The sequence below is a fragment of the Wyeomyia smithii genome, chromosome 1, assembly GCF_029784165.1.
Source record: "Wyeomyia smithii strain HCP4-BCI-WySm-NY-G18 chromosome 1, ASM2978416v1, whole genome shotgun sequence".
Classification (NCBI taxonomy): domain Eukaryota; kingdom Metazoa; phylum Arthropoda; class Insecta; order Diptera; family Culicidae; genus Wyeomyia; species Wyeomyia smithii.
Genome location: NC_073694.1, coordinates 73,022,035 through 73,046,985, shown reverse-complemented (window position 1 = coordinate 73,046,985; position 24,951 = coordinate 73,022,035). Strand labels below are relative to the sequence as shown.

General features: G+C 40.5%; 2 protein-coding genes across 4 annotated transcripts; both read left to right on the top strand.

The window, feature by feature from the left end:
* Window positions 1–250: 250 nt before the first annotated feature.
* On the top strand, window positions 251–9,512 carry LOC129731679 (dynein regulatory complex subunit 4). Of its 3 annotated transcripts, XM_055691879.1 has the most exons (5): window positions 366–418; window positions 480–508; window positions 573–696; window positions 8,052–8,076; window positions 8,135–9,512. In XM_055691879.1, exons 3-5 carry the CDS (start codon window positions 694–696, stop codon window positions 9,463–9,465), a joined length of 1,359 nt encoding a protein of 452 aa, XP_055547854.1. In that variant the 5' UTR covers window positions 366–418; window positions 480–508; window positions 573–693; the 3' UTR covers window positions 9,466–9,512. The 3 variants fall into 3 exon arrangements, with proteins under 3 accessions (XP_055547834.1, XP_055547843.1, XP_055547854.1); XM_055691859.1 differs by lacking the exon at window positions 480–508 and having other exon boundaries at window positions 251–418; XM_055691868.1 differs by having other exon boundaries at window positions 291–508.
* A 13,476-nt stretch (window positions 9,513–22,988) lies between these two features.
* Window positions 22,989–24,577, top strand: LOC129717833 (26S proteasome regulatory subunit 8). Its single transcript, XM_055668016.1, has 3 exons — window positions 22,989–23,144; window positions 23,201–23,889; window positions 23,945–24,577. Exons 1-3 carry the CDS (start codon window positions 23,127–23,129, stop codon window positions 24,447–24,449), a joined length of 1,212 nt encoding a protein of 403 aa, XP_055523991.1. The 5' UTR covers window positions 22,989–23,126; the 3' UTR covers window positions 24,450–24,577.
* Window positions 24,578–24,951: the final 374 nt, after the last annotated feature.

Here is a 24,951-nt window from a genome sequence, read left to right as displayed (position 1 = left end):
TGAACAAATTGGCATGAAAAACTCAAATTCGAAAAAGTGGCACTTACGTCACTTTGTCATCTCACGGCAGCGTAGTCCTACCACTCATGTTAAACGAGCCTAGCTCGAGCAAATCTGCTTGAATTTCCCCAGCGCTGCTTTATGCAGCATACCTTGCCTTCAAAAAATAAATACGTGAATATGTCATGGCTGGCGCTGCTGGCGCTAGACAATGCACGATGCACCCACATAATGTTGCCGCCATGGCAACGCCATTCGAGATTGGTTTGGTCAATAAACACGAATTTCAACAGTGCGGAAGGCTAATTGGTTTTTCGCTGCCGGTTTGCGAAAGAATAGAATTATTATTTCCCGGCACGGTGTAGACAGCCAGACATTTTCATACCAGGATTGCACTAGAACTCCACCGCATCGTCCTGTAAGCACCATATAAATAAATGAACCTAACCAGAGGATTTCATAATTCAACGCAACAACAGCCAGAGTTTTTCCAGCGACACATGCCAATGTTAGCGTATTGCTCAATTAGGTGTCTGTATTGAAATTTGTGATTTTGTTACTATTGATTCTAGACGCAGTGACAACGGAACAAAATCCAGTCGAATTGCGAAACAGCAGAGCCCTGGTACTATACTGCACGAAAAGGGATTATAATTTCATTCCTACCTATACATATCGAGATAGACGCCGAAAATGGTAAGCATTTTATTTATTGCTATTAGATTTTTTTTTTGTTGCCTTTATGACCAATCGTGGAAATGAACTTTCAATACTTTACTCACAAATGGTACAAAATACTACGACTAAAGACAATTGAGTGAATTTGCACAGTTAGCCAAAAATCTAGTGCTACTAAACGCTAATGCTCACTACAAAAGCTCTAATCGATGAATGCAGTTAACCGTTATCAAAGATGACTAGAACAAGATACCTGACTCTTGAAGAATTCATCGGACATGATTGTCGCTGCGCGTGAGCAAAAGTCGAACTAATTTATACACTGTTGATATGATGTATACTTAACGTCAAAATCAACTGATGACAAGGCCAATACATGAGTGTTGAAAGGTGAAACAATTTTTTCAGTATCCATGTGGACGACTGTACGATGCTGCCATCCGAAAAATGATAATAATGTGTACGAATGTTTAGTTCTCAAACATGAAACTTTCCGGAAGAATCAAGAATTATCGGCTCATCATTAAAAATTAAGCGTACCATAAGAACTTCCTGATAACCCCTATGAGCACGCTCTACAGCCAAGTTTTCCATTTTGCCGAGGTTAATACAGCAAAAATCGGGTGTCCCGGTGAACCTGACCATATGCACAATGGTTCTGAAACCTGACTTGTGACATACCAAACTTTAAGTTTTGGTAGAATGGGATCTGAAAATAAATACAACCCCCCAATATAAACCCCCACTCTGACAGTCAATTTCACACTTTTGAAGTACACTTTGAAGTACAAAAAATATGACAATAGCATTGAGTGCAAAAAATGACAATATCATTCATCTGCATGTTATCTTAAGCGTCGAGCTGACCAAACTGCTACACCTTTTTCATACATAATCTTGAACAGCTCAACGATCGATGACGGACTATGCACGATAAATCGGTTTTGCTCATAGTTACAATTTTATGAGAATTTGAGTCATCAGATGGCAGCACTAACCGTCGGAAATCGGTCGTGTTCAAAATGTATTGTGCATTTAAATAAAACTTACCAAAACGTCGCTGATAAACTGGCAGTCAGGCACACTTCCGATGCTTATTTTTGTTGTTCTCGCAACAGTGCAACCATCTCAGCCGCCACTGCGCTCAGTCCGACTTACAAAAACAAATACATTGAAATCATTCCCGCAGTTCATGTTGTGTGAACACGCAGTTGCTCTATGTGTTTGTTAAGTCGGAAGAAAGTTCGGAAGTCCGACTTCCGAACTTTAATTTAGTGCTGGCGCCACAATATGAAAAATATGGAAGTTAGGTATCTTGTTCTAGTTATCTTTGCCGTTATGTACTCGGCAATTTTAACACGTAATTTTGTCCAATCTCCATTTTGTGGGTACCCGGGTACCCTGCCGAGTACTTATGGGGTATAAAAATTTGAAGGTTGCATGTTTTTCCATACTAACCTTACCAATCAGACGAAGGCCTGTCTAAGAGCCCACGCCATTGTACTCGATCCATGACTGCTCGTCGCCACTCCTGCAGACTGCGTAGGCTGCAGAGATCTCCTTCCACCTGGCTGATCAACCGTGCACGCTGCGCGCCACAACACAGCGTTCCTATTGAGTCGTTATTCTGAACCATTTTGGTTGGGTTTTCATCCGACATGCCTAGCCCACCAAATTCTACCGATTTTAGCTGTATGGACGATAGTGAGTTCTCCCAGTAACTGATGCAACTCATGGTTCATTCGTCATCTCCATGTCCCATTTTCCATCTGCACCCCACCATTGTACGAAGCACCTTCCTCTGGGAATCCTCAAAAACACGCTAGACCTCCACGGGTCCATGTTTTGTGGCCGTAGAGGAATACCGGCTATTAATGTTTTGTAGATGATCAACTTTGTGGAGCGGTGAATTTTGTTCGATCAAAGCGTTTCCCGCAGTCCAAAGTAAACGTGATTTCCCGGTTAGTGTCATTGTCGACGGTCACTATAGTGAGCCCGAATACACGAACTCATCTACCAGCTCGATTTCGTCACCGTCCATTAGAATCCGTTGTACAATGCTAAAAGAGTCTTGCCTCGAGTCTTTACTTCTCATGTTATATATCTTCGACGTGTTAATGACTAGTCCGACCCGATTGACCTCTGCCTTAAGCCTTCTGTACGTTTCCGCCAAAGTATCAAAGTATGCTTTAAATAAACAAATGAGTATTCTGGTTATTTGAAAGTGCAAATCACAGAGAAAGTGTTGAATTTATTTAAACCAAATGGGGAGAATCAAATTTGCGCAAAAAAAAGTGTCCTGATTATTTAGACGGTGGACAAAATGTTTGAGCCAGGTAAAATTTTGTCAATTTTTAAATGGCCAAAATTTTACGAAACTATCTAGTTTTCTAGTATTACTTGGGAACTTGACGTGACCAATCTACACCGGAAATGTTTCGGATTTCAGGTGTGTCAAAATGTATATTTTTGCAACGCATAGATTTTTTTTATGTCTCGTTTCTTTTAGATTCATGTGTTGCCAATGAATTAAAAGTCATTCCGAGTTCATTGATACCTGAAGCACAGACGTAACACCTAGCTCCATCGCCACAAAAACACAATAACACCGTCTAGGGCGCTGTCATGCAATCTCATACATATTTTGTAGTTCCCAATGTGACACATGGACGCACGATAGCGCTGAAGTCGACATACAATACGCAGCGCGAATACGGCAGCAGATGGTGCTAGTATTACTATCGTAAAGTACTAGTGTCGTCTTGAACGATCATTTCATTGAAAATTTATTCGAAGTGTTATGTCTGTTAGTCTATGCCTAAAGGTTGAGAATCCGTCATGAACCCATCGAGATATGAATTATTTAAGCACGTTTCTGTTTTTTTTTTTTTTTTTTTTTTTTTTTTTTTTGTTAGAGAAACTTTGTTTTCTCTCAGGGTGCCCACTGTGGTTTGTTCTGAAGAGTTTTAGGCAACCATATCTCTCGTCTTTCCTTAGATATATTGATTTATAAGAAAGAGGTTTAAACACAGTTTTTTACGTGGGGGATACTGTTTGAGATACATAAGCTAGGGCGAATTGAAGAAATACGTCTGATATCTTTGAGGTTTGACAGGTAATGAAAATCTTTATTAAATTCCAAATTCCGAACAAGTAACTAACCTAAAAACTTAAATATTATCACCGAGAACGGTAAAATGAATTACCGAGATTTCAACAGCTGAGATTTCGGTAAAAATCTCGGTAATTCATCAAAATACCGAGATTCTGTAAAACCAAACTTGTTAAACTTTAATGAGATTCTCGGTAATATTTTACCGGGATACTCATGAAATAATGCCGAAACTCGGTTTAATTCACCGAACACTCGGAATCTTGCGATTTTTCAGAGAAATCCAGAAAATGATCAAAACGATCGATTATCCGTATGATTTTATGATTTATTAAGTCAAATGATTCAACTAATTACAGCTTTGGTAGAAACGGGAGAGTTGTGTTGCTTCCCAGAAATGAAACAACAAAAACGAGAACTTCAAGTAGTTCGGTATTATACTCTACCGAGAAAACATTATGCAGCTAAGTGTGTACACGTTGCAAAAACATTTACAGTGTCCGTTGGTCACGTCCAATTCTCAAGCTTGTATAGTTTTCCAGTAAAATGAAACCGGTTTTATCAAAAGTGATTCATTTTTCGTGAAGTTCTGTGGGCATTTAAAAATTGACATTGTTTTGCCTGTCCAATTATTTTGTCTATCCCCTATAATTCTGACTAGATGATATCCCTATAATTTTTAAATTCGGACATAAAACCTGAAGACTTAGCACAAAAAGTAATAAATAAATGTGCTTCCAGTGGATCAAAAGCAAACTATTTAACTTGTCCGGTTGTTTGCATTTTTATTCGCAGTATCGTATGATTCCCTGTCTCTTATTTTCACAGATTTGCATAGCAAAATTTCATATGTCAAATTATCGATAATGATGGATAATATCGATAAAAGCCCCGAAATTATCGATTGTTATCGATTTCCGTTTCAGGCGATATCATCACGAGATGGTCGGGTTTAGCTTTTTTCAAACCCGTACCCGAATTTTTTTCTCGGTTGAAACCCGAACCCGAAACTTTTTTTTCGATCAAAACCGAACCCAAAAATTTCATTTTTGTGAAACCCGAACCCGACCCGAACCCGACCCGAACTCGACCCGAACCCGATATTTTTTCTTTTGGGAGGGGGGGGGTCGATGTTTTAAACCAATTTCAGGCTGCCCTGAAGCTTTGAGCGTCGAATGGTGTTGAAATGTTAGTGATTTTTACAGTTGCATGATATTAGACATCATTGTCTTATAAATCTGTTTATTTGATATAGTCGTGTTACGACCATCTCTACTATCGCTAAAGCCGTACAAATGTTCCATCGCCTCGCGATCTCGTTCCTCCCGCTGTCGCTTTTTTTTCGAAGGAACCAAGTTCTGCCTGTTCCGCGCATTCGTGCCACATTCGCTCTCGTCGCCCGTGCATTCTCATCTCCGCTACTAACTAATTGCATTCGCTGTCAAACCAGTCGATTCGGGGCGGCTGTACTAAGTGCCGTTATAGTCGTGCTACTTAAGGCGGATCGTATGTCCCTCCAGCCATCTTTAACCCTCTAGTGCCCAATACCGCCTTTAGACGATCTTTAGTTGAACCTCTAAAAAGCTTCAATAAGAACTTAAAAAATGTTTATAAAGCTTCATAGTGAATTTTTAGAAGTCCGTCTAAAAATTAATTTGGGCACTAGAGGGTTAAGAGAGCCTGCGCCAAACTACTCTTCCGCCAATGAAAACGTTGTCGATTTGGTTTTTTGTACGTTGGTCGGAGTATCTCCAGGTGGCTTTTTGGATACATTCATGGGGGCAGGAAGTGCTTCGGACTAAAGTCTACGCAACGTTGACCGTTGTCGTTTGATATGGCGTGAAGACTACGACCCAACCACCAGTCTCTACATTGCCTCTCGTCCTGCGCATTCATGTTGCCGATGACAATTTTCACGTCCCTCCTAGGACAGCCATCATACACTTGTTCCAGCTGCGCATATAATGCTTCTTTCTCGTCGTCAGGTCTCGCTTGTGTGGGCAGTGCACCTTGATGATACTGTAGTTGAAGTAATGGCCTTCAATTCTCAATTTGCACATCCTAGCATTTACCGGGTACCACCCAATCTCACGTTGACGCATCCTACCCATGTCTACAAAACCGGTGTCCAGCTCGCTGGTAGTGCCACAGGTTTGGTCGCCCCATACCCACTTTTTCCCGAAGTTGCGTGGATTTAACTCGCGTTAAATGATCCTATCGCAGCCCGGGGAGCAACAATAAGGACTTACAGTTCCATGTTCCGAGTTTCCAATGCAAAGTCCGTTTTCTGCGGTTTTTGCTTTTTTTTATTCTCGCTTATTTTCCGTCGGTCTAGTTCCGCCACTGTTGTTGTGCCAATCACCGACGCCCAGGGAGGTGACTCCACCCAGGACCCTGACTCACGACCCGTTAATTAATGGACCGGTGCCAACGGCTTTACTTCCTCATGCGATGGAAGGTGTGATCCCAGAGATTTTTCGCCTCAGAAAATCTCCCGATGTCGGCTAGGGTTGAATCTAGACCAGTTAGGTTGGTTGTGAGTGAATCACGCTACCCCACAACCATCGACACCTATGTCGGCGTTGGGATTCGAACCCAGGCGTCGAGCGTGGTTGGCGGAGGCGTTACCAACCACGCTAGGCCCCCGCCCCTCGGTTTTTTCTAATTGTTCTGGGTCGTTTGCTCTCTTTAATCGTTCGTAACTTTTTATTTCTATGGGGCGGCTAGTTGGGTCTTCCCCAACCCTCTTTCTCACCAGAGGACCATCGTATAGGCTCTGTTTAGAGTCCCACGCTGGCACCAGGACGTTGATCAGCCGCTCCTAACATGGTGATCAGATGCTGTTTTGAGTTGCTCCAGTTTGGCGCAAAGTCACTCAAATTGACGAAGCATTTGCTCTACAGCCGAAAAATGGTTTACGCACCAAAGATCGCGTCGCATTTTTTCGCTGAGCATATGATAATAACGACTCTGTTGATATTGGTTTGGTTTTTACTTGCGAAAGGAGGGAAATATGTTTGCCTTTTTTCACACATAATTGACAATTGCATATGAGAATTCGCGTAGATGCGAACAGCCATAAAAATCTCTTTTACTTGTGTCAGGGAGTCAGGGCCAATTGGTCAGGCTACACCAACCAGTTATGTCCATGTTTCAGCTGGCAGTTTACTATGATCGTAAGGGGCCATCCACTGCTAATCCAGCTTTCCACGAGCGGTAATGACGGACAGTGCACACAGCCCATTTTGACGTTTTTTGTAGGTCGAGGAATTTTCAATCGCAGTAACGTGGTGAAGAACGTAAAAATTTTGCAACGTAGCATAGCAACTTTAAAAAACACCTTTGTTTATTTTGATCCGCGCATGTGCACGTTACGACGTTGTTATATTTTCTACTCCGTTACTGCGATTGAAAATTCGCTGACCTACAGAAAAACCGTCAAAATGAGCTACGTGCACTGTCCGCCATTACCGCTTGTGGAAAGCTGGATATAATTTTTAATGGTTTTGTATGAACCGTGGATAGTACACTGATCCCCCCTCCCCCGAAAGCTGTCCACGTGGAATGTGAATGGCCCCCAAGACGCGTAGAGGTGTCAGATCTCTTCCAGGCTGCCAACTTACGGGTTTCCAAACCCGTACCCGGCCCTAACCTGATTTTTTTGCGTTCAGCACGAACTTTATTTTTTTCGCCAAACCCGAGACGAGTGCTTGGGACTTCAGGATTCCATACATGCTTTGGGCAACAGTGCAATAAAACATGGTTCCTCTTAATTTATTTCAGAAGAGGAAGATGACACAATTATAATTTAACGAGATGTTTTAGAACTCTATTCATGAATGAAATTTTAATAGAAAGCAATGGAATACTGACATAACGCCACAGAATAACGCATGTGGAAGCAACATCAAAATTAAAACAAACACCGAGTTTCAAAAGCCGAGCCCCCCTTCCTCATACGGATCAGGTTATACGCCACCTGATTTTTGTATTACAGAGAGAACTTAAATTGCCAATTTCAATCACTTGAAATTACTTTTTTGCATGCGTAGGTAAAAATTAAGAAGAAAATCAACTTTTTTTACTTTTGTTTATTGGTTGACGCACTGTGTGGCCTCAACAAAAATATTCCGTTCCTATCGCTGTCCAGAAACCAGTTTCAAACTAACTTCAGATGCTTTGATTTTGATTGATATATGCTTCCTCCTATTAGACGGCTACTTACCTAATCAATGTTCTGTGCTTTTTTTGTTCTCAACAGGGCCCAAAGAAAGGCAAAGGAAGTAGTAGGTATCTAAACTTGTCAATGTAATCAGATAATTTAACCTGGTCATTCTTCCGCAGCGGTTATCGATGGTGTCGATACGTCCAGTATGTCACGGGAGCAACTGGAACAGTTCGCGCTTCGTCTACGAAACGAGATGGAGAGAGAGCGTGAGGAACGCAATTTTTTCCAGTTGGAACGGGACAAGTTACGCACTTTCTGGGAAATCACACGCAAACAGCTGGAGGAAGCAAAAGCGGTCATCCGAAGCAAGGAACGAGATGTCGAGGTGGCCCAGGAGCTGGCCGACCAGGACACCAAGAACGTTATGCAGCAGATGAAGCATCTGCAGTATGAACACCAGTCGCATATTGGAGAGCTGAAAGCAGAAATGATGACACAGCTGAAGATGGCACAAGAAGATCATGCATTACAGGAACGTGATTTGTTGAATGACAAACGGGAGTTGCGTAGGCTTCTAAGAGAAAAAGAGGAAAATGGGGAACTTGAGGTTCAGCAGTTGAAGCTTAAACACAGTGAACTTCTAAGTCAGGAGCGAGCAGGATTCAAGGAAGAAATTGAAGCGATGACAAAGTTGTTTGAACAGAAACTGCAAAGCTACAAGGAGGAGGCCGAGATTCGCCACGAAATGGAACTTTCTGAGGTGGAGGAGCGAAAGAATGCACAAATCTCAGAGCTTATTCAGACTAACGAAAATGCTTACAAGGAGATGAAATGTTATTATAACGACATCACATTAAGCAATTTAGCGCTAATCAACAGCATGAAAGAACAAATGGAAGAAATGCGCGTACAAGTAGACAAAGACTTGAAAAATCATTCAGAAGTAATAGCAGAAAATAAAAGACTGGTGGAACCGCTCAAACAAGCTCGTACAGAATTGATTGAACTCCGCAAAAAACTGCAGTACTACGACCGGGACAAGGCCACATTGAACCGGGTCAAAACGCGCCTCAGTACAACTCAGAAGCAACTGAGCAGTCTGAAACTTGAGTCGGATGTGTTGCAGATGCGCTGCGAGAAATTAGTTGAAGAGCGCGATCAACTAAAAAGTATGTTTGAAAAATCGATCCTTGAACTGCAGCAAAAGTCGGGGCTGAAAAACTCACTCCTAGAACGTAAACTTGAGTACATAGAGAAGCAAACGGAACAACGAGAAGCCATTCTTGGGGAGGTACTGTCACTAGCAGGTATTGAGCCACAGTCTCTGAGTATTCGCATTGAAAAGCTCTTGGTACAGAAAAATGACAAAATTCAGGACCTGCGGTACGAGTTTGCCCGAGTTAGTAAAATGTACGACGATTTACTTTCGATGATAGAAGCGAAGGTGTCAAAATTTGGTATCACATTGAAAGATCTGGAACTGAGCAGTTTACGTTTGGAAAAGTAGTTTGAAGTTTCCAGTGATTTGTTGGTTTGTAGTGAGGTGTGTGAGAATTGGGTTTTTTTGACAAAACTGAAATAAATAAATTTTGAAAAGTATGATTTCTACCTCACGTTCGTTCATTATTCACAAAGGCTTCAATTTGAGCTTCAGTTTCGACTGCTCTATTTCTGCCATAAAGGCCAACGGAAATTCTTGTTAGTTATTGAAGAAGCATCGCGGCCCTACAAAGCAGTACCCTGAAATGCCTGTATCACAGCCTGTATACTACAGGTAATTATGATGATCGCACTTCATACTTCTACATCGGTTTAAACAAACAAACAAAGGACTAGTTGTTATACTCTGGCATGGTAACTGTTCAAAAGAACACCAATACTTCGAAATATGAAATACTACACGAAAATCATCTTGACTTGATTAGAATAACACAGTGCAACAATTTTTTTGCCTTGGCTTCTATGTATGATTTTTTGATGAAGTTTGATGCGAAAATAAATTTCCCTGAGTTTGAACATATTTCAACTTAAGGGGCAATGGCGCCATTTTCAAGTTTTGAGAAATCGGATTTTTTTTATGTTTTTTCGATGCCAGTTTTTTCAAAGTCAAATATCAAAATTCTATGACTTTGTGTAGGTATACCCATATCCTGGGTATAACCTACCAGGACTTTCTCCAGAAAACCCTGTACGTGCCGTCGGCACGGAATTACAACTCGAGACTTGAGCGGTAGATTAAACTTACTTTATTTACACAAAAGCTTAAATAGTACCCTACAGGTAACTCAGAGCGAAAGACTTTTCCCCTTCGATCCGGTCACCACATACCTGTCTCTTTCTTGTGCTTAACATTTAGTACATTTTGGGCATTCTGATTGAGAGCGCCATAACATGTGTTTCCAAACACGTGCGCTAGCGTGAGCGCAAAGAACCCGCGCGTGAGCATGGGCGATGCTGAGCGACGCTACCGTTTGTCGAGTTCTATATTTTTGTTTATTTAATGCCTCGGTGGCTTAGTGACTATTCATCGCGGAAGGCAAAGTGTTTTCGCCAACGCTTGCATAGCAGAACCGTTGGCGGTCTTTCTTCAAGATTTTTCCTGTTTTCTTCACAAATGGTCTTGTATTTGGTGGACAACGGCAGACGGCCGTGTCCCACTTTTACACTCTAACTGTTTTCATTTCATTCAACAAAAGGCTTACTGTCTTTCGGACTAAGCTAAAAATGTACCGTATGACAAAACTCTGCGTGACGGAACATAAGGTATTTTCTGCGCGGGTGTGACGTCACATCTGCCACCCCGCCTAGTTGGCCATTATCTAGAAGAGATGATGGTCACATGGTCCGTTCTGACGGCCGATAGGTGTGTTTTTCATAACAAATATTTTTCGCGTTTTTATGCTACTATATACATATTCGTTTTCATGATATTCCTTCTTCCCTTTGCACGTAAAAATCAATTAATTACAATAGTGATACATATCATTTCTACATAAATTAACGTTTTCAGACATGGATTTTCTTCATAACAAATTGACAAATGTTCGCTCGCCTGGTGCGCTGCGCCTTGTAGATATCCGCTGCTTGGCTGTCGGATTCAAGCGACGGGTTACAGGGGGTTTGAAACGGAAGGGTGCGTCTGGCAGTAGAGGTTCTCATCGGTTGTTTGTGATGTCATCCTCGCGAACTCATCCTTAAGGCTTCATCGAGTTATTTACAATAGTTCCAAGGTTACCATTGCACTTTAATTGAGGCTGCAGTACATCTGGCTGTTTTATGACTGTTCAGAGTTTGTTGTTGAACCTCAATGATGGGTTAGCCGTGTCCCTTTGACATAGATCGGCTGTATTTTTATTTGGCTTATAGTATTGTTACGCGCCGTGTGGCGAAATGATTAGCGATTGCCACCGGCTCTGTTGCATAATGCAGTCACTTGGTTTATCATCTTTAACTGTCTGCGCGGGGTGTCCAATTACCCGCTAACATATGTGCGCACACTATCAAATCGTAGTGCGGAAAGAACATAGTTGATTAAACACGAGCAAAATTTTATAGCGTCATTTTACTTGTTTGGCTTTGACCTCGAATCCTTATTTGTAGAAGTCAATAACTCTCTATGAGTAATATATATTTGGAGCAAATTATTACTCCCTTCTTTGCATAGTTTGATGTATTCGTCTTCGCGCTGAAGTCTCGATTCAGGTTCGACCATGAGCCGCTTTGATTGAATTCTGTTGCACATCTGGCCTCTTCAAAAACTGGATACTGCTCGTCTCCTCTTGGTAATATCGTTTGGCTTTACCTCCATCTCGACCATAGACACCCGCCGTTCAACTCCCCTCGCAACCGTCTGCTTTCCTTTTCGCGCTGTACTGGGCATCATGGTATGCCCCATCTCGACATCCGTTGTAATCACCCCGGTCGTCTTCGATGATCAGGAACTCGTCTCGTTGTCAATTCTTAGATGCTAGTTGCCCTACTTAGCAAGTGGTGCATTATTTTTTGCCATTATTTTATCAATTCTTTTTTGGTTTCGTTACTTTTTCCACTTGCTGTTTAAAACTTCTGTTCACTCGCGTACGGGCTTCTTACATTCTATTTTCTACCCTACGCTTCTGCTTACAATCTAGGCCCGTATTATTCTTCTTTTCGGATGACATAATCTGGTTTCTCTTCCCCTACTAAGTTGTTCATCTCTATTAGTATTCAATTTTACAAACATAACATTTCAAATGTGCATTGTTTACTTTTTTTTTATCATACATTCTCTAACTTTGGAATTCGATGTTTTTTTTTTGTTTGACATTACAAATCATTGCGTCACGAATCAATTCCAATCAATTCCATCAATTATATTCTTTATTCCGCGTTAAAATATCAGTTTAACTTGTCTTGTGGCTCATTATTAGCTTTTTCCTCATCAAATGTGCTTATGTTCTTCAAATAACTTTCTTCAATTTTATCAAGTAGCTTTGCTTTGGTTACATATTTTCTTCATTTTGCGTTCTTTCCAAATATTTTCCTCCTTCTTCTAATAACAGTTTTCAATAAAATAAATCTGTTTCCGCACAATGTATTATTTTTTCATCTCTCTGTTTTTGTTTCATCATGTTTTCATCGAACAAACCGCATTGGTTCAATCTTTTCTTGTCCTTTGTCAAGTATTTCCTGTCTGATTCATAAATAAATCTTTTCATTGTACAAACCGCGTTGATTAAATATTTATCGTTTTCTTCTGTCTTGATTTACAATGTTCGTCTAATAACTGGCGTGTTCTTAACACCTCATATCATCTTCTATGTGCACTTAAAATGTCCCGTCACTTTCTCATCTGCTTCATTCTTTAATCTTTTGCATCTCTTTTTGAATCTGTTATTATTTAAATTTCGATTTGTCTCTTGCTACTGTCATACTGTCATACTTACACTACTTACACTTCACCTTAGTATGCAGTTGCCTGCATAATACCTCTCCCCCTTCCGTCCGAAGGTGCGACCGCCCGCTTTAGAGATTCCTGAAAGATAAGAAGGTTAGGAAATAAACGAAAACTCGCACACTCAATCATCCTGGGCCGGTTATTCCCTTGTTTTTCTTTCACCCAATTTGCACTCCCGCCAATCATTCTGGGTAACCACCCCGTTGTCTACATTCGCTCGTCCTTAACTAAAATTAGAATAGTCTGAATCTCCTAAAGTCAGCAGTCTCCTTGTTCGGTAGGTTTTGCCTTCTTGTCCAAAGTCTCTCCTAGTTCTATTGTTTTCCGTCATTTAAGTTATCTCCATCACACAAAATTTCCCAATACATCATCAATCGATTTTCTTCTTCTATTTCTTATTGGGCCATTAGCTATTTTAAATTAATCAAACCTCGTTTTCATGAGGTCTTTGTTCACTATATAATTTTCCCATGTTTACATTTGCATTTTACAAAAAACAAACAAATGCTGTTTCAATTTCTATTAACTCTTTAATTTTCCATCACCACATTCCAGGTCATTCTAGTCATTCAAATTCCCCAAGCTTTCTATTTATTTAACTGTTATCGGCTGGGTTACTCGTCCCTCACGCCTCCATTCGTATTTTAATTTTTTCAATTGTGTTATGCCATTTGACCGGTATCCTCAAAGGCCGTATATCTCTTTCGGCGACTTCTCGTATTTTTTCACGTCATTTCCTTTTTTAAACCTTGTTACGCCTTTTGATTCCTGTCATTGAAAGGCTCTTGATATTTTCGGCGACTTTTTCTATTTCTTCACGCCTTAACTTCAGTATATTTTTTTCGTTTGGTTCTGCTTCTTCAATAAAATCATTCATCTTTCTCGGCGACTTTTCGTATTTTTTTCACGCCTATATTTTACTTCCACCTTACTTTTTCATACAGTTTTAGGTGCTTGCTATTATAACTCATGCCCTCCAATATCGTATTTCATCAAATATATTCTGTTCGTTAACCTTGAAAGCATAGTTTAAGTTCATATATTCAGTCATAATAACGCTTAAGCCGGTTATTATGAACTTTTTCTAAACGATTTCCGTTTCTAATTACTGTGGTCATTTCGCTTGGAATGTCCACTACTTCATATGGTCCTCTCCATATGTTCTGAAGCTTTTGGCCTGCACCAGTCGCTACGGCCTTCACTAATACTTGTTCACCCCACATGGGTTTGTAATCATTAGATGATCTGTCGTAAATTTGTTTGCGGTCCTCTTTACTCCTTTTCAGGTTGGCTTGTGCGTTCGCGTGGAGGTCAAAAAATATTTTTTTCATCTCTTGTGTATATGTTTCATATGTCAAATTGTCCACTCCATTCCGCTTGTAAATGGAGGTGGGAATGCGTGCTGTACGTCCATACAACAATTCGAAAGGGGTGTACCCCGTTGATGAGTTTACTGAAGTATTATACTGAAACGTAAAAAATGGGAGTAAGTTATCCCACGTGTGCGGTTTTCCGCCAATAAATTGCCTTAGGTAAGTTTTTAACTCCCGATTAGATCGTTCCACCAAATTTGCTTGTGGGTGGTACGGACTCGTCGTTATTTTCTTAATTTTCAAAATTTTGCACACATCTTTCATGAGTGTGCTTACAAAATTCGCACCGTTATCTGTAACTAACTCCAACGGTACGCCAAATTTGCAAATATAATTCTCTACAAAAGTCCTCGCTACCGTCTGGCTTTCTTGGTTTTCCATAGGTGCGACAGTTAAATATCTAGTTAGGTCGTCCTGCATGACCAGACCATAACGATTTCCTAAGTCGGACTCGGGTAATACTACTATATCCATGTATAATTTCTCAAATGGCTCCGATGCGGTCGTGGTGATCTGCATCGGTATCTTGTTTGATCTTCCAATTTTGTTCTTTTGGCAGGAATCACACTGCCGAACGTAGTTCTCGATATCCCGTTTCATCGTAGCCCATGTAAAAAGTGTGCCAATTCTCTGGCGCATTCGTCGCGCTCCTACGTGCCCTCCTAAGGGTGCATCGTGAAATTCCTTTAAAATTGTTTCCACTTGATCTGGCGCAATTACTGTACGCTCGCTATTAGCATTATATAATACTATTTGTTTTTCTAGCTTACCCGCTAGGAACTGAATCATATGCAGAACTTCCTGTTGCTTGATTTTTCTGAATGATATTAGGTGAATGACCCCGGCTGCCTTTACTGCCGTGGGGCTCTTATTGAAGCTATCTAAAAATTGTGAAAAAAATTTCCGGCAATCGATTAATGAACTTTCGCTGCCGTCTACTATGAAACCGCCCACCTTATTGTCTTTAAATTTGAGTACACCATCCTCTACGTAGTCTTTCAATCCTTGTGACAGCTGATACAGTGTCTGAAGTTCTCTGTACGCCGTCCGACTGTTCAAAATGACAAGACGAGCTTCGATATTCCTCTCGTCCAATATTCTCTTCGAGACTTCCACCGTCTCACTTGGTATCAGGTCATTTGATAATGCCTGTGAAAAGTCATCATATGAAATGTTGACGAGTTGTTGCTCATCCTCGTCCTCAGCGATGTCCGCAATGTCTATGGCACTCAAATCTTGTATTGTGCCGTTCAAATCATCCGAAGCGTTCTTCTGCTGCTCTAGCAGGCGTTTCTGCTGGCGCGTAATCATGGCTATCTGCCTGTGGGGTGAACTTTCCTGCCCCTGACACGTCCCATCTGACAAACGTGACAAAAAATCGGCGACTATATTTTCGCTACCTTGTTTATACCTGATGCTGCATTCCAAACCCTGCAACTTTAGTCTCAATCTTGTCAGCGTTGGAGATGTCTCTTTGAGCCTCCAAATAGCTATAAGTGGTCTGTGGTCCGTGTAAACGATAAACTTTTGACCAAAAATGTAATGTTTGAAATATTCTATGGCCCATACAATCGCCAATAGTTCCTTTTCTATGATATGATATCTGGTCTCTGCACCTACAAGTGCACGACTCGCGAACGCGATCGGCCGGTGCATGGATTTTTCATTCGACAGGACGGCTCCAATAGCATAATTGCTAGCGTCTGTCGTAATAACAAAAGTGTCTTGATAATCTGGCCGGACTAAAACTGGCTCTGTAATCAGCGCGTTTCTAAGGAATTCGAACGCTTCCTGACATTCTTTTTCCCACACAAATTTAGCGTCTTTCTTCAACAAATCATTCAGCGGCTTGCGCTTCTCCGCGATGTTGGGGATAAACTTCCCGTAAAAATTTACTGTTCCCAGAAATGACCTTATACCTTTTACGTTTGTGGGTGGCTTAAGGCTTTGAATGGCCTTAATATTTGCATTGGTGGGTTTTAGGCCTTCTTCATTAACGACATGACCCAAATACTCCAGTTCCTTTTTCAAAAACTGACACTTTGATGGTTCTATTTTTAAGTTATGTTTGCGCAAAGCTTGTAATACTTTTCGCAAGTTATCATTATGGTCGGTGATAGTGTCACCGAAAACTATAATGTCATCGAGGTAGACAAAAGCTTTCACGTCCCCTATCTCAAAGAGAACAGTATTCATAAGTTTTTGGAATGTTGAGGGGCTGTTCTTTAGCCCCATCGGCATCCGTGTAAATTCGAAGTGGCCTTTGGGAGTGGAAAACGCCGTCTTAGCCGCATCTCGGCGGTCTATCGGGACTTGATAGAACCCCGATTTTAAATCAATTGAGGAGAAATATTTTGCTCCTCCAACATTATCCAATATCTCATTTATAAGAGGTATTGGGTATACAAACGGCTTGGTAACTTCGTTCAATGATCTAAAGTCTACCACAATTCTGTACCTTTTATTACCGTCAGCATCCGGTTTCTTTGGTACACATAACACCGGTGCATTCCAGGGACTAGTGCTGGGTCTAATAATACCCTGCGCCCTCATTTCATCGATTTCCTTATTAATGTGCCGTTTCGTGGCCTCCGGAAATCTATATTGCCGCTCATTGATAGGCACCTCCGATGAAGTTTCTATCGTGTGTACGGCGGCGTCAGTAGTGGTTAACCTGTCGCCCTCGAAAAAGAATATATCCGCATAGCTTTCGACCATATTCTTCACTGTACTGAATTCTCTATCAGGCAAGTGCGCCAAATTTAACACTTGCCGTAGTTTTTCAATTCTTGCAATACCTTTTGACTCTGGTGTCAGCTTGTGCTCCAACAGGTCATAGTCAAGCCTCGAGTCTAGGTCCAACTCGGGCATTATAGTATTCTTCGAGTCAAGAAAATTGTTCTTCGGCTCTTCATTTCGATATGTTTGGTGCTCTCTAGTTATTTCGTTTTTGTCTACGTCAGCCTCATTGCGGGCTGTGTTGCTAGTATCTCGCAACTCGTTCTGCACCATAACTCTATTTCTGGCTGCCACATAAACATGTTGACTAAGGACTTCGTCTTTGGGCATACTCCACGGACTCAAGTCGTCCGGACTTCTGTTTCCGTGTTTCTTGAACACTATGTAATCAAAATTATTTCCTATTTGAAGCGTATGCTTCTTTAAGAATTCTGCGCCGATTAATCCGTCGCTTGGCAAATTTTCTAATATATGAAATTGCGTCGGGATCAAAAAGTCTCCGACTATTAAATCCAACATAATTGTACCTGAGGTTCGCACAATGTCTTGGCCGATACCTCCAAAAGTGGTTACATCCTGTGTATTTACCGGTACATTCAAAAGATTCACAATGCGTGCATTAATTATATTCGCACATGCACCTGTATCTAAGATCAGGTTCAACGTAAATTTGACATTCTGCTTAGCCAGTAGGGTTAACATTAAGTGCCCTCTGACATCGTAATATACTCGCTTAGCCACACAAGCACTGTTGTCTCTTATGTGATTGCATGCGATCCTCCAATCGGCTATTTCTATATTGCTGGGCTCATCGGTACATCTCCGCCAGTCAACATCTTCGCAAATTTCTGCTAAATCCTCGTTAAAATATTCCTGTGCAATAGGATCCAAAATACCTTCTTTTTGCAAATTACTACTTCTTTCATTAATGTTGGCTACCGTAAGCATTTTCTGAGGCATCCGGGTATACGAATTCCTGTACCTCCTATCAGTTGGTCCATTTTGACCGTAATAATTATATTTCCAACCAGTGGCGTAGCCCCTTTGACTCCGCCGACATGAACGTGCGGTGCGATAACTGTATTTGGATCGATTACCGTCGCTAGATCCACATATATTGTTATAATTGTTTTGCTTGTAAATTATTCTATCTCTATTTTTGTAATTATAATCTTCATTTCTTCCAAGACGGCTGTTGCTACAATTAGCGTCTTTGTGATTTATTGTAAAAATATTTCTGCTACTATTAAATTGTCTAAGCGCATCGCGCTGTCTTTCGACCAATTCTAGGCCCTGTATTCTATGTTCTATTTCCAGAATGTGATTACGCTCATGGTAGTAATCCTCTAAGTCATCCAGCAGCTCTTCTAACTTCAATGTTCGTTTACCTTGAGCAGCTTCTTTCAATGCAGTGTCACACAAACCCGCCATAAAGTGTAATCGAAGACTAACTATCATGCATGACTTCGTACAATTAGTTTCGTAGGAGTCGATTTGCTCCTTAATTTTCAATATCCTCTTTTTATAATCAGGAAAGGTCTCATTCGCTTCCTGTTTCAATGTTTCTACTTGATTTATAACTGCCTCGATGCGTATAATATCCCCAAATTCCTTTAATAAATTTTGCTTAACCTGTGGCCAAGCATTTGCGTTAATTCTATGTATTGCGGCAGCAGCTCTGCCTTTTAGTTTTAATAGAATGATATAAACCAGTGGAGCGTGTGATACTCCTTCTGGTATCTCCCGAGCAAAATGCTCGATATGATAAACGAACGCTTCTAGTCCGTCTAGTGATCCATCAAATTCTGGGATGCACTGCATGGCATCTGCTTTTGGAAACGTGTACTCCATTATTAATATAAAATTTAATATATATTTCTTAAAAAAAAAAAAATAAAAGGTACTGCGGAATAAATACTGTAAGACTATAAAAGGCTTATGTAGCCTTCTTCCTCTTTTTCTTAGGTATCACTAACGATTCTGTTGACCAGATGTGATAACGTAGCGTGACCGACTCTAATTTCTTCGTCGCGCCATCAAAAAATCTGAACACCGAGTTTCGAACCATTTAGTGTCAACGGTTCAACGTTTATCTTCATTAATTAAATAAATAACTTTAGGTTTTCATAGTAATTAAATGATTATTTAAAAAAAATCATTTCTATTTAGTGTAATTAAATTAATCAAAGATTGTAAATGTTTACATTAGATGGCGTAAGGTGCCATTCCTTATTCATGAAATAATATTTTAACGTAAACTTCCAACATTATATATCTCTGCCGTCGGTTACTATTTACTCTACCGGTGGATATGTCACCATCGCTGCACGCGTTGCGCTTATAGATGTATCCATTTTTTTACCCTCTTAGCAATTCACCGCTACTGGTAAGCCATGTATGGTAGCAAAACGTTCTTACCATTGGCCATTAAAATTGATGCTTACAAAATACGACCTTGGCCATGGCTGGCACAGCTGATCGTAATAACACTGCAAAATTCATAAACAGAGACAGCGTACCTGACAATTAGTACAACTGACTAACTTTTGTATGCAACGTGTGAGCGCGCAATTCGTAGTTACCGCTCTCACGCTCTTTATTGGACATAAATGAAATGCGACTTTACCCTTTTTATATTTGCTAACGATAACGTAGCCACCCGTGTGCTAAAATTCTCTCTTAGAATAATTAAGGTGATTTCCATGTGCGCAGCTCTGCGAGTATCTGTTTGCGTTCTTAAATTCGATTTGCTAGCGGTGTTACCGCCCGTTTGCTTCCCGCTCTGCCAGTTTAATTATTTTGTTGGGCAAATGAACGAAAATCGCTTGCGTGCACTTGTCGTGCCGAGAGTTTTATTGCTTGCCGTTTGAGAAATAAAATCAACCGCGCAGCAGCGGCGCGAATTGATTGTTTATACAAATTGGCCTCTCGACCCAAGTAGATGTGATAACCTGTAAATCGTTATTATTACGAACCACTGAAGATTTGTTACGATTGTAGTTCGCCTAATGTAGTCTCCAAGGTCATTTATGTCTCCTAATGTGTATCTCTCCGTCGTTCTCTTCTATCGTCAATAGCTCCTAAATGGTTTTATATTTGGTAATTTTTTGTTCTATCAGTTTTAAAAAAAAAAGATTCAATAGATGTTAATTCACTGTGTGCTTCTCACCCCTTGATTCCTGAGTTTCTACAAGGGTCGATGAAAGCGGGGGATCTTCAAAAATCACCGATCGCTCTAAGTTCGCCAACTGATCTTCTGCAAGATCTGATGTCTCAAACTCAAGACAATTTTCTGATAATCTTCTATTTTTGTTTGGCTCAGGAACAATCGCCGAGTTATTTAAGATTTTCAATGCCAGACACACTTTCGATTGAACAAGTGTGTACTGATCTGTTAATCTATTCCAATGTTCTGGCGTTAAATTCGAATTTTCATACTCTTTTAAAATTTCCGAAAAGTCGTTTAAGGCGTCGCTTAATAATTTTCTTCTATTAGCGACTGCCGCCCGCGTTCTCGGCCTGTTTATGTTATTGCTCAGATTATGGTACTCCTGGTAGACTCCTTAAGCTCTTTTAATCTTGACATTTATGGTCATAACCGTCTAACACCTATTCTGCTATTGCGATATGCCGCATAATAAAAAAGGAAATGACTCACTCACCCGAGTATCCTTGACACAGGGCCGGTCATCGTTGTTGACTTCAATTTCCACTACGTAACTTCGGCACCTTCTTAATACGACAATTCACTATATCGAATATCTGCCAACGTCGAAACTGACACTTACATGAAAAAAAAAAAAACGATCGCACTTCACAAGTCGTCTTCAGCAGCAAAACACAGCACCTTTTCCCCGCATACGAATGTCACTCGCTTGGGTTTGCCACCAACTCAGTTCACTTCCATGCCAAAAAGCGAGAAAAGAGAACACTTTTTGTCAACGTCTTTTCTCGATTTTCGTTTTTCTTTTTTTTTTTCTCTTTCACTAGCAGCACAACTTTCCAGGCTGCTGACCTCGATAAATCGTTAAGTACTTTTTCTTCAGTTCTCTTTTTTTTTTTTAAATAACACACTCTTTTTCCCCCGCGAGCACTACTTGGATTAAAACTCCGAAAAACTATTTCATTTTTCACTGAACCACAGATATTCAAATCACTACTTTTTCTTTTTGCTCCCTTAGCGTTATTACTACGACCGAGTTTACGACCGCGTCTGACCTCCGATATACGTCCGAAGATTAAAGAAAAGATTTAATGGCGCAGAAAAGACCACGCGCTGTCACCACATGTGTAGGTATACCCATATCCTGGGTATAACCTACCAGGACTTTCTCCAGAAAACCCTGTACGTGCCGTCGGCACGGAATTACAACTCGAGACTTGAGCGGTAGATTAAACTTACTTTATTTACACAAAAGCTTAAATAGTACCCTACAGGTAACTCAGAGCGAAAGACTTTTCCCCTTCGATCCGGTCACCACATACCTGTCTCTTTCTTGTGCTTAACATTTAGTACATTTTGGGCATTCTGATTGAGAGCGCCATAACATGTGTTTCCAAACACGTGCGCTAGCGTGAGCGCAAAGAACCCGCGCGTGAGCATGGGCGATGCTGAGCGACGCTACCGTTTGTCGAGTTTTATATTTTTGTTTATTTAATGCCTCGGTGGCTTAGTGACTATTCATCGCGGAAGGCAAAGTGTTTTCGCCAACGCTTGCATAGCAGAACCGTTGGCGGTCTTTCTTCAAGATTTTTCCTGTTTTCTTCACAAATGGTCTTGTATTTGGTGGACAACGGCAGACGGCCGTGTCCCACTTTTACACTCTAACTGTTTTCATTTCATTCAACAAAAGGCTTACTGTCTTTCGGACTAAGCTAAAAATGTACCGTATGACAAAACTCTGCGTGACGGAACATAAGGTATTTTCTGCGCGGGTGTGACGTCACAACTTTGTCCACATATGAGCATCTTCTTATCCATCTTAAAAAAAAAGATCTTAAATCGGACAAAAACTGAGCTCAAAACGGTGATTCTACGAAACCAGAATGGCGCCATTGTTGCACCTTAAGTTGAAATATGTTTAAACTCGGGGAAATTTGGTTTTGCATCAAAATACACAAAAAAAAATATATATATATAGAAACAAAGGCAGAAAAAAGTCAATTTTTGTTGCACTGTGTAATCTAATAGTACCCTATCCCGGCAGAGAGAAAACAGTTTTTACCTCAAAAAATTAACTTCAAACTCTTATTACTCATCAACTATATGCAAAATTGACACAAACTGTATTTCATATTAAAGATCATTCTGTTCTCTAACCGTAGTATTAGTATAATTGTTAACTTTAATCTGAGAGTGAGTTAAAAGAGTTCGCTAATCAGAATTCGCTCAAGAGACCCAGAACTACGAGAGAGAGAGATCCAATTATTTTATAGTTCTTGAACGAGCTCTACAGTGCGCAGGCAATCCCAAGCCTTTGTGGGTTTTGTTCCAACCCTTTGTTTAAAATCGTAGAAACAAATTGAGTATTGGAATGTAAACAAATTTCAAAACTGTTCCGAACTGCACCACTGACACAACACAGGTAAAAGCAATATCATTATCAGTAGGTTCCGTAACACCTGTCAGTTCGTAAAATGACCTATTGGATGAAATTTGTTCGAATTGTTGTATTTTATTTGGGAACTTTTTCCAATGCTATTCATCATAACAGTTTTTACCAGTTTTTGAGATGTATTTCAGTTCCGGTTGTGGCTCCTTTCTTTCCACGAAAATACCTTGCATTCTTTTTTTTATATCAAATTTTAATGAAAAGGTGAAACGTTTTACTAAATACTTCACAGCCCAAGTCTGCCGATGCTTAATCCTTTACAAGAAAAGCCCCCTAGGCATAGTTGCAGTACGCAGCCATTACAAAACGTCTGATCTAACATTATAATGTATACACGCAACACTGTTAAGTAAATTTGAGCCGCACCAACATAACGAAACAAAAAGATACTTTCTGACAGCTCATAAATGGTACTTGGCCGATGAGCTTGCAAAAATTCCCTGTTAAGTGAAGTATTTACGAATTATCCAGTTGATTTTCCAGACATTCGAAGCAAAAGTTGTTGAAAATGACTCTTGCTTCCAAGGTAAATATGATTGCAAAATAATTTAACAGAAATCACAAGAGCTGGCTGCATTACAGATGGAGGTGGACCTTTCCAAAGGCGAGGGTTTCCGGTCGTACTATATTCAAAAAATTGAAGAATTACAGCTGATTGTGGCCGAGAAAAATCAAAACTTGCGTCGTTTACAGGCTCAACGAAACGAACTAAACGCTAAAGTGCGGATGTTGCGTGAAGAGCTACAGCTACTACAAGAACAAGGAAGTTACGTGGGAGAGGTGGTAAAGCCCATGGATAAAAAGAAGGTTTTGGTGAAGGTTCATCCGGAAGGTAAATTTGTAGTTGACATCGATAAAAACATTGACATCAACGATGTTACACCGAACTGTCGGGTTGCACTGCGAAATGAGAGCTATACATTGCACAAAATTCTACCAAACAAAGTCGATCCGCTTGTGTCGCTCATGATGGTCGAGAAAGTACCGGATTCGACGTATGAAATGGTTGGCGGGCTCGATAAACAGATTAAAGAGATCAAGGAAGTAATCGAGCTTCCCGTTAAGCATCCAGAATTGTTTGATGCTCTTGGTATTGCGCAGCCAAAAGGAGTTCTGCTGTATGGGCCACCAGGAACAGGAAAAACCCTTCTTGCTCGGGCTGTAGCTCATCACACCGAGTGTACATTTATTCGGGTATCTGGTTCGGAGTTGGTACAAAAGTTTATTGGCGAAGGATCGCGAATGGTACGAGAACTGTTTGTGATGGCTAGGTGAGCATAAAGCATAGTTGTTTAATTTCGTTATTTGATTATCATTTTTCTCTAGAGAACATGCTCCTTCAATCATTTTTATGGATGAAATCGATTCCATTGGATCATCACGTATTGAAAGTGGTAGCGGAGGTGATTCCGAAGTCCAACGAACCATGTTGGAATTACTAAACCAGTTGGATGGATTCGAAGCAACTAAGAACATCAAAGTCATCATGGCGACAAACCGTATTGACATCCTAGATCCTGCTTTGCTGCGCCCTGGACGTATTGATCGCAAAATTGAATTTCCTCCACCAAACGAAGAAGCTCGGTTGGACATTTTGAAGATTCATTCTCGCAAGATGAATTTGACCCGAGGTATCAATCTGCGCAAGATAGCTGAACTAATGCCAGGAGCATCTGGAGCTGAGGTGAAAGGTGTCTGCACCGAGGCCGGAATGTATGCCCTGCGAGAGCGACGTGTTCACGTCACCCAGGAGGATTTCGAAATGGCGGTAGCGAAAGTGATGCAGAAGGACTCGGAGAAAAATATGTCTATCAAAAAATTGTGGAAGTAAATTGTATCGCATGGTTTGCCTTCACCAGTAGGATTTTTACGAAACTATAATTGTCTTAATTATTTCATTGTCGCAGAATAACACTAAATTGTACCCCAAAAGCTGAATAAATTTAGTTACTAAACCGAGATATACAATAATAACCAATATACTCTACAGCGTACAAAGAATGGGTTGCTTCTTTTTGACGTTGACTAACATGTATATCGAAGTTAGGCACCTGAATTTGAAAATCTAGTCATTCAACCAGGGAAGGTTTTGAGCGCTTATTTTTCAGTCATTTATAATCAGGTTCTCGAGGTTTTGGCATCAATCGATCAGAAATTCTTTTACGGTTTAATTTATGAAACAAAACAAACTGTTGTTTGAGATACACTTTTGAAAAATTGGTAATTAATATCGATTGTCTAAATCATACCGCGCACCCAATCACTACCTCTTTTCCCAAGCACAGTCGACACTAACGGATACAATCGATCTGACTTTGTTCTTATTGTTGTTG

Bases quoted from the DNA above. Each gene is read 5' to 3' on its own strand.
- LOC129731679 (XM_055691859.1), top strand. The intron at 8,077-8,134 runs GTAGGTATCTAA...ATTCTTCCGCAG, and splicing joins AAAGAAAGGCAAAGGAAGTA to CGGTTATCGATGGTGTCGAT.
- LOC129717833 (XM_055668016.1), top strand. The intron at 23,890-23,944 runs GTGAGCATAAAG...ATTTTTCTCTAG, and splicing joins GAACTGTTTGTGATGGCTAG to AGAACATGCTCCTTCAATCA.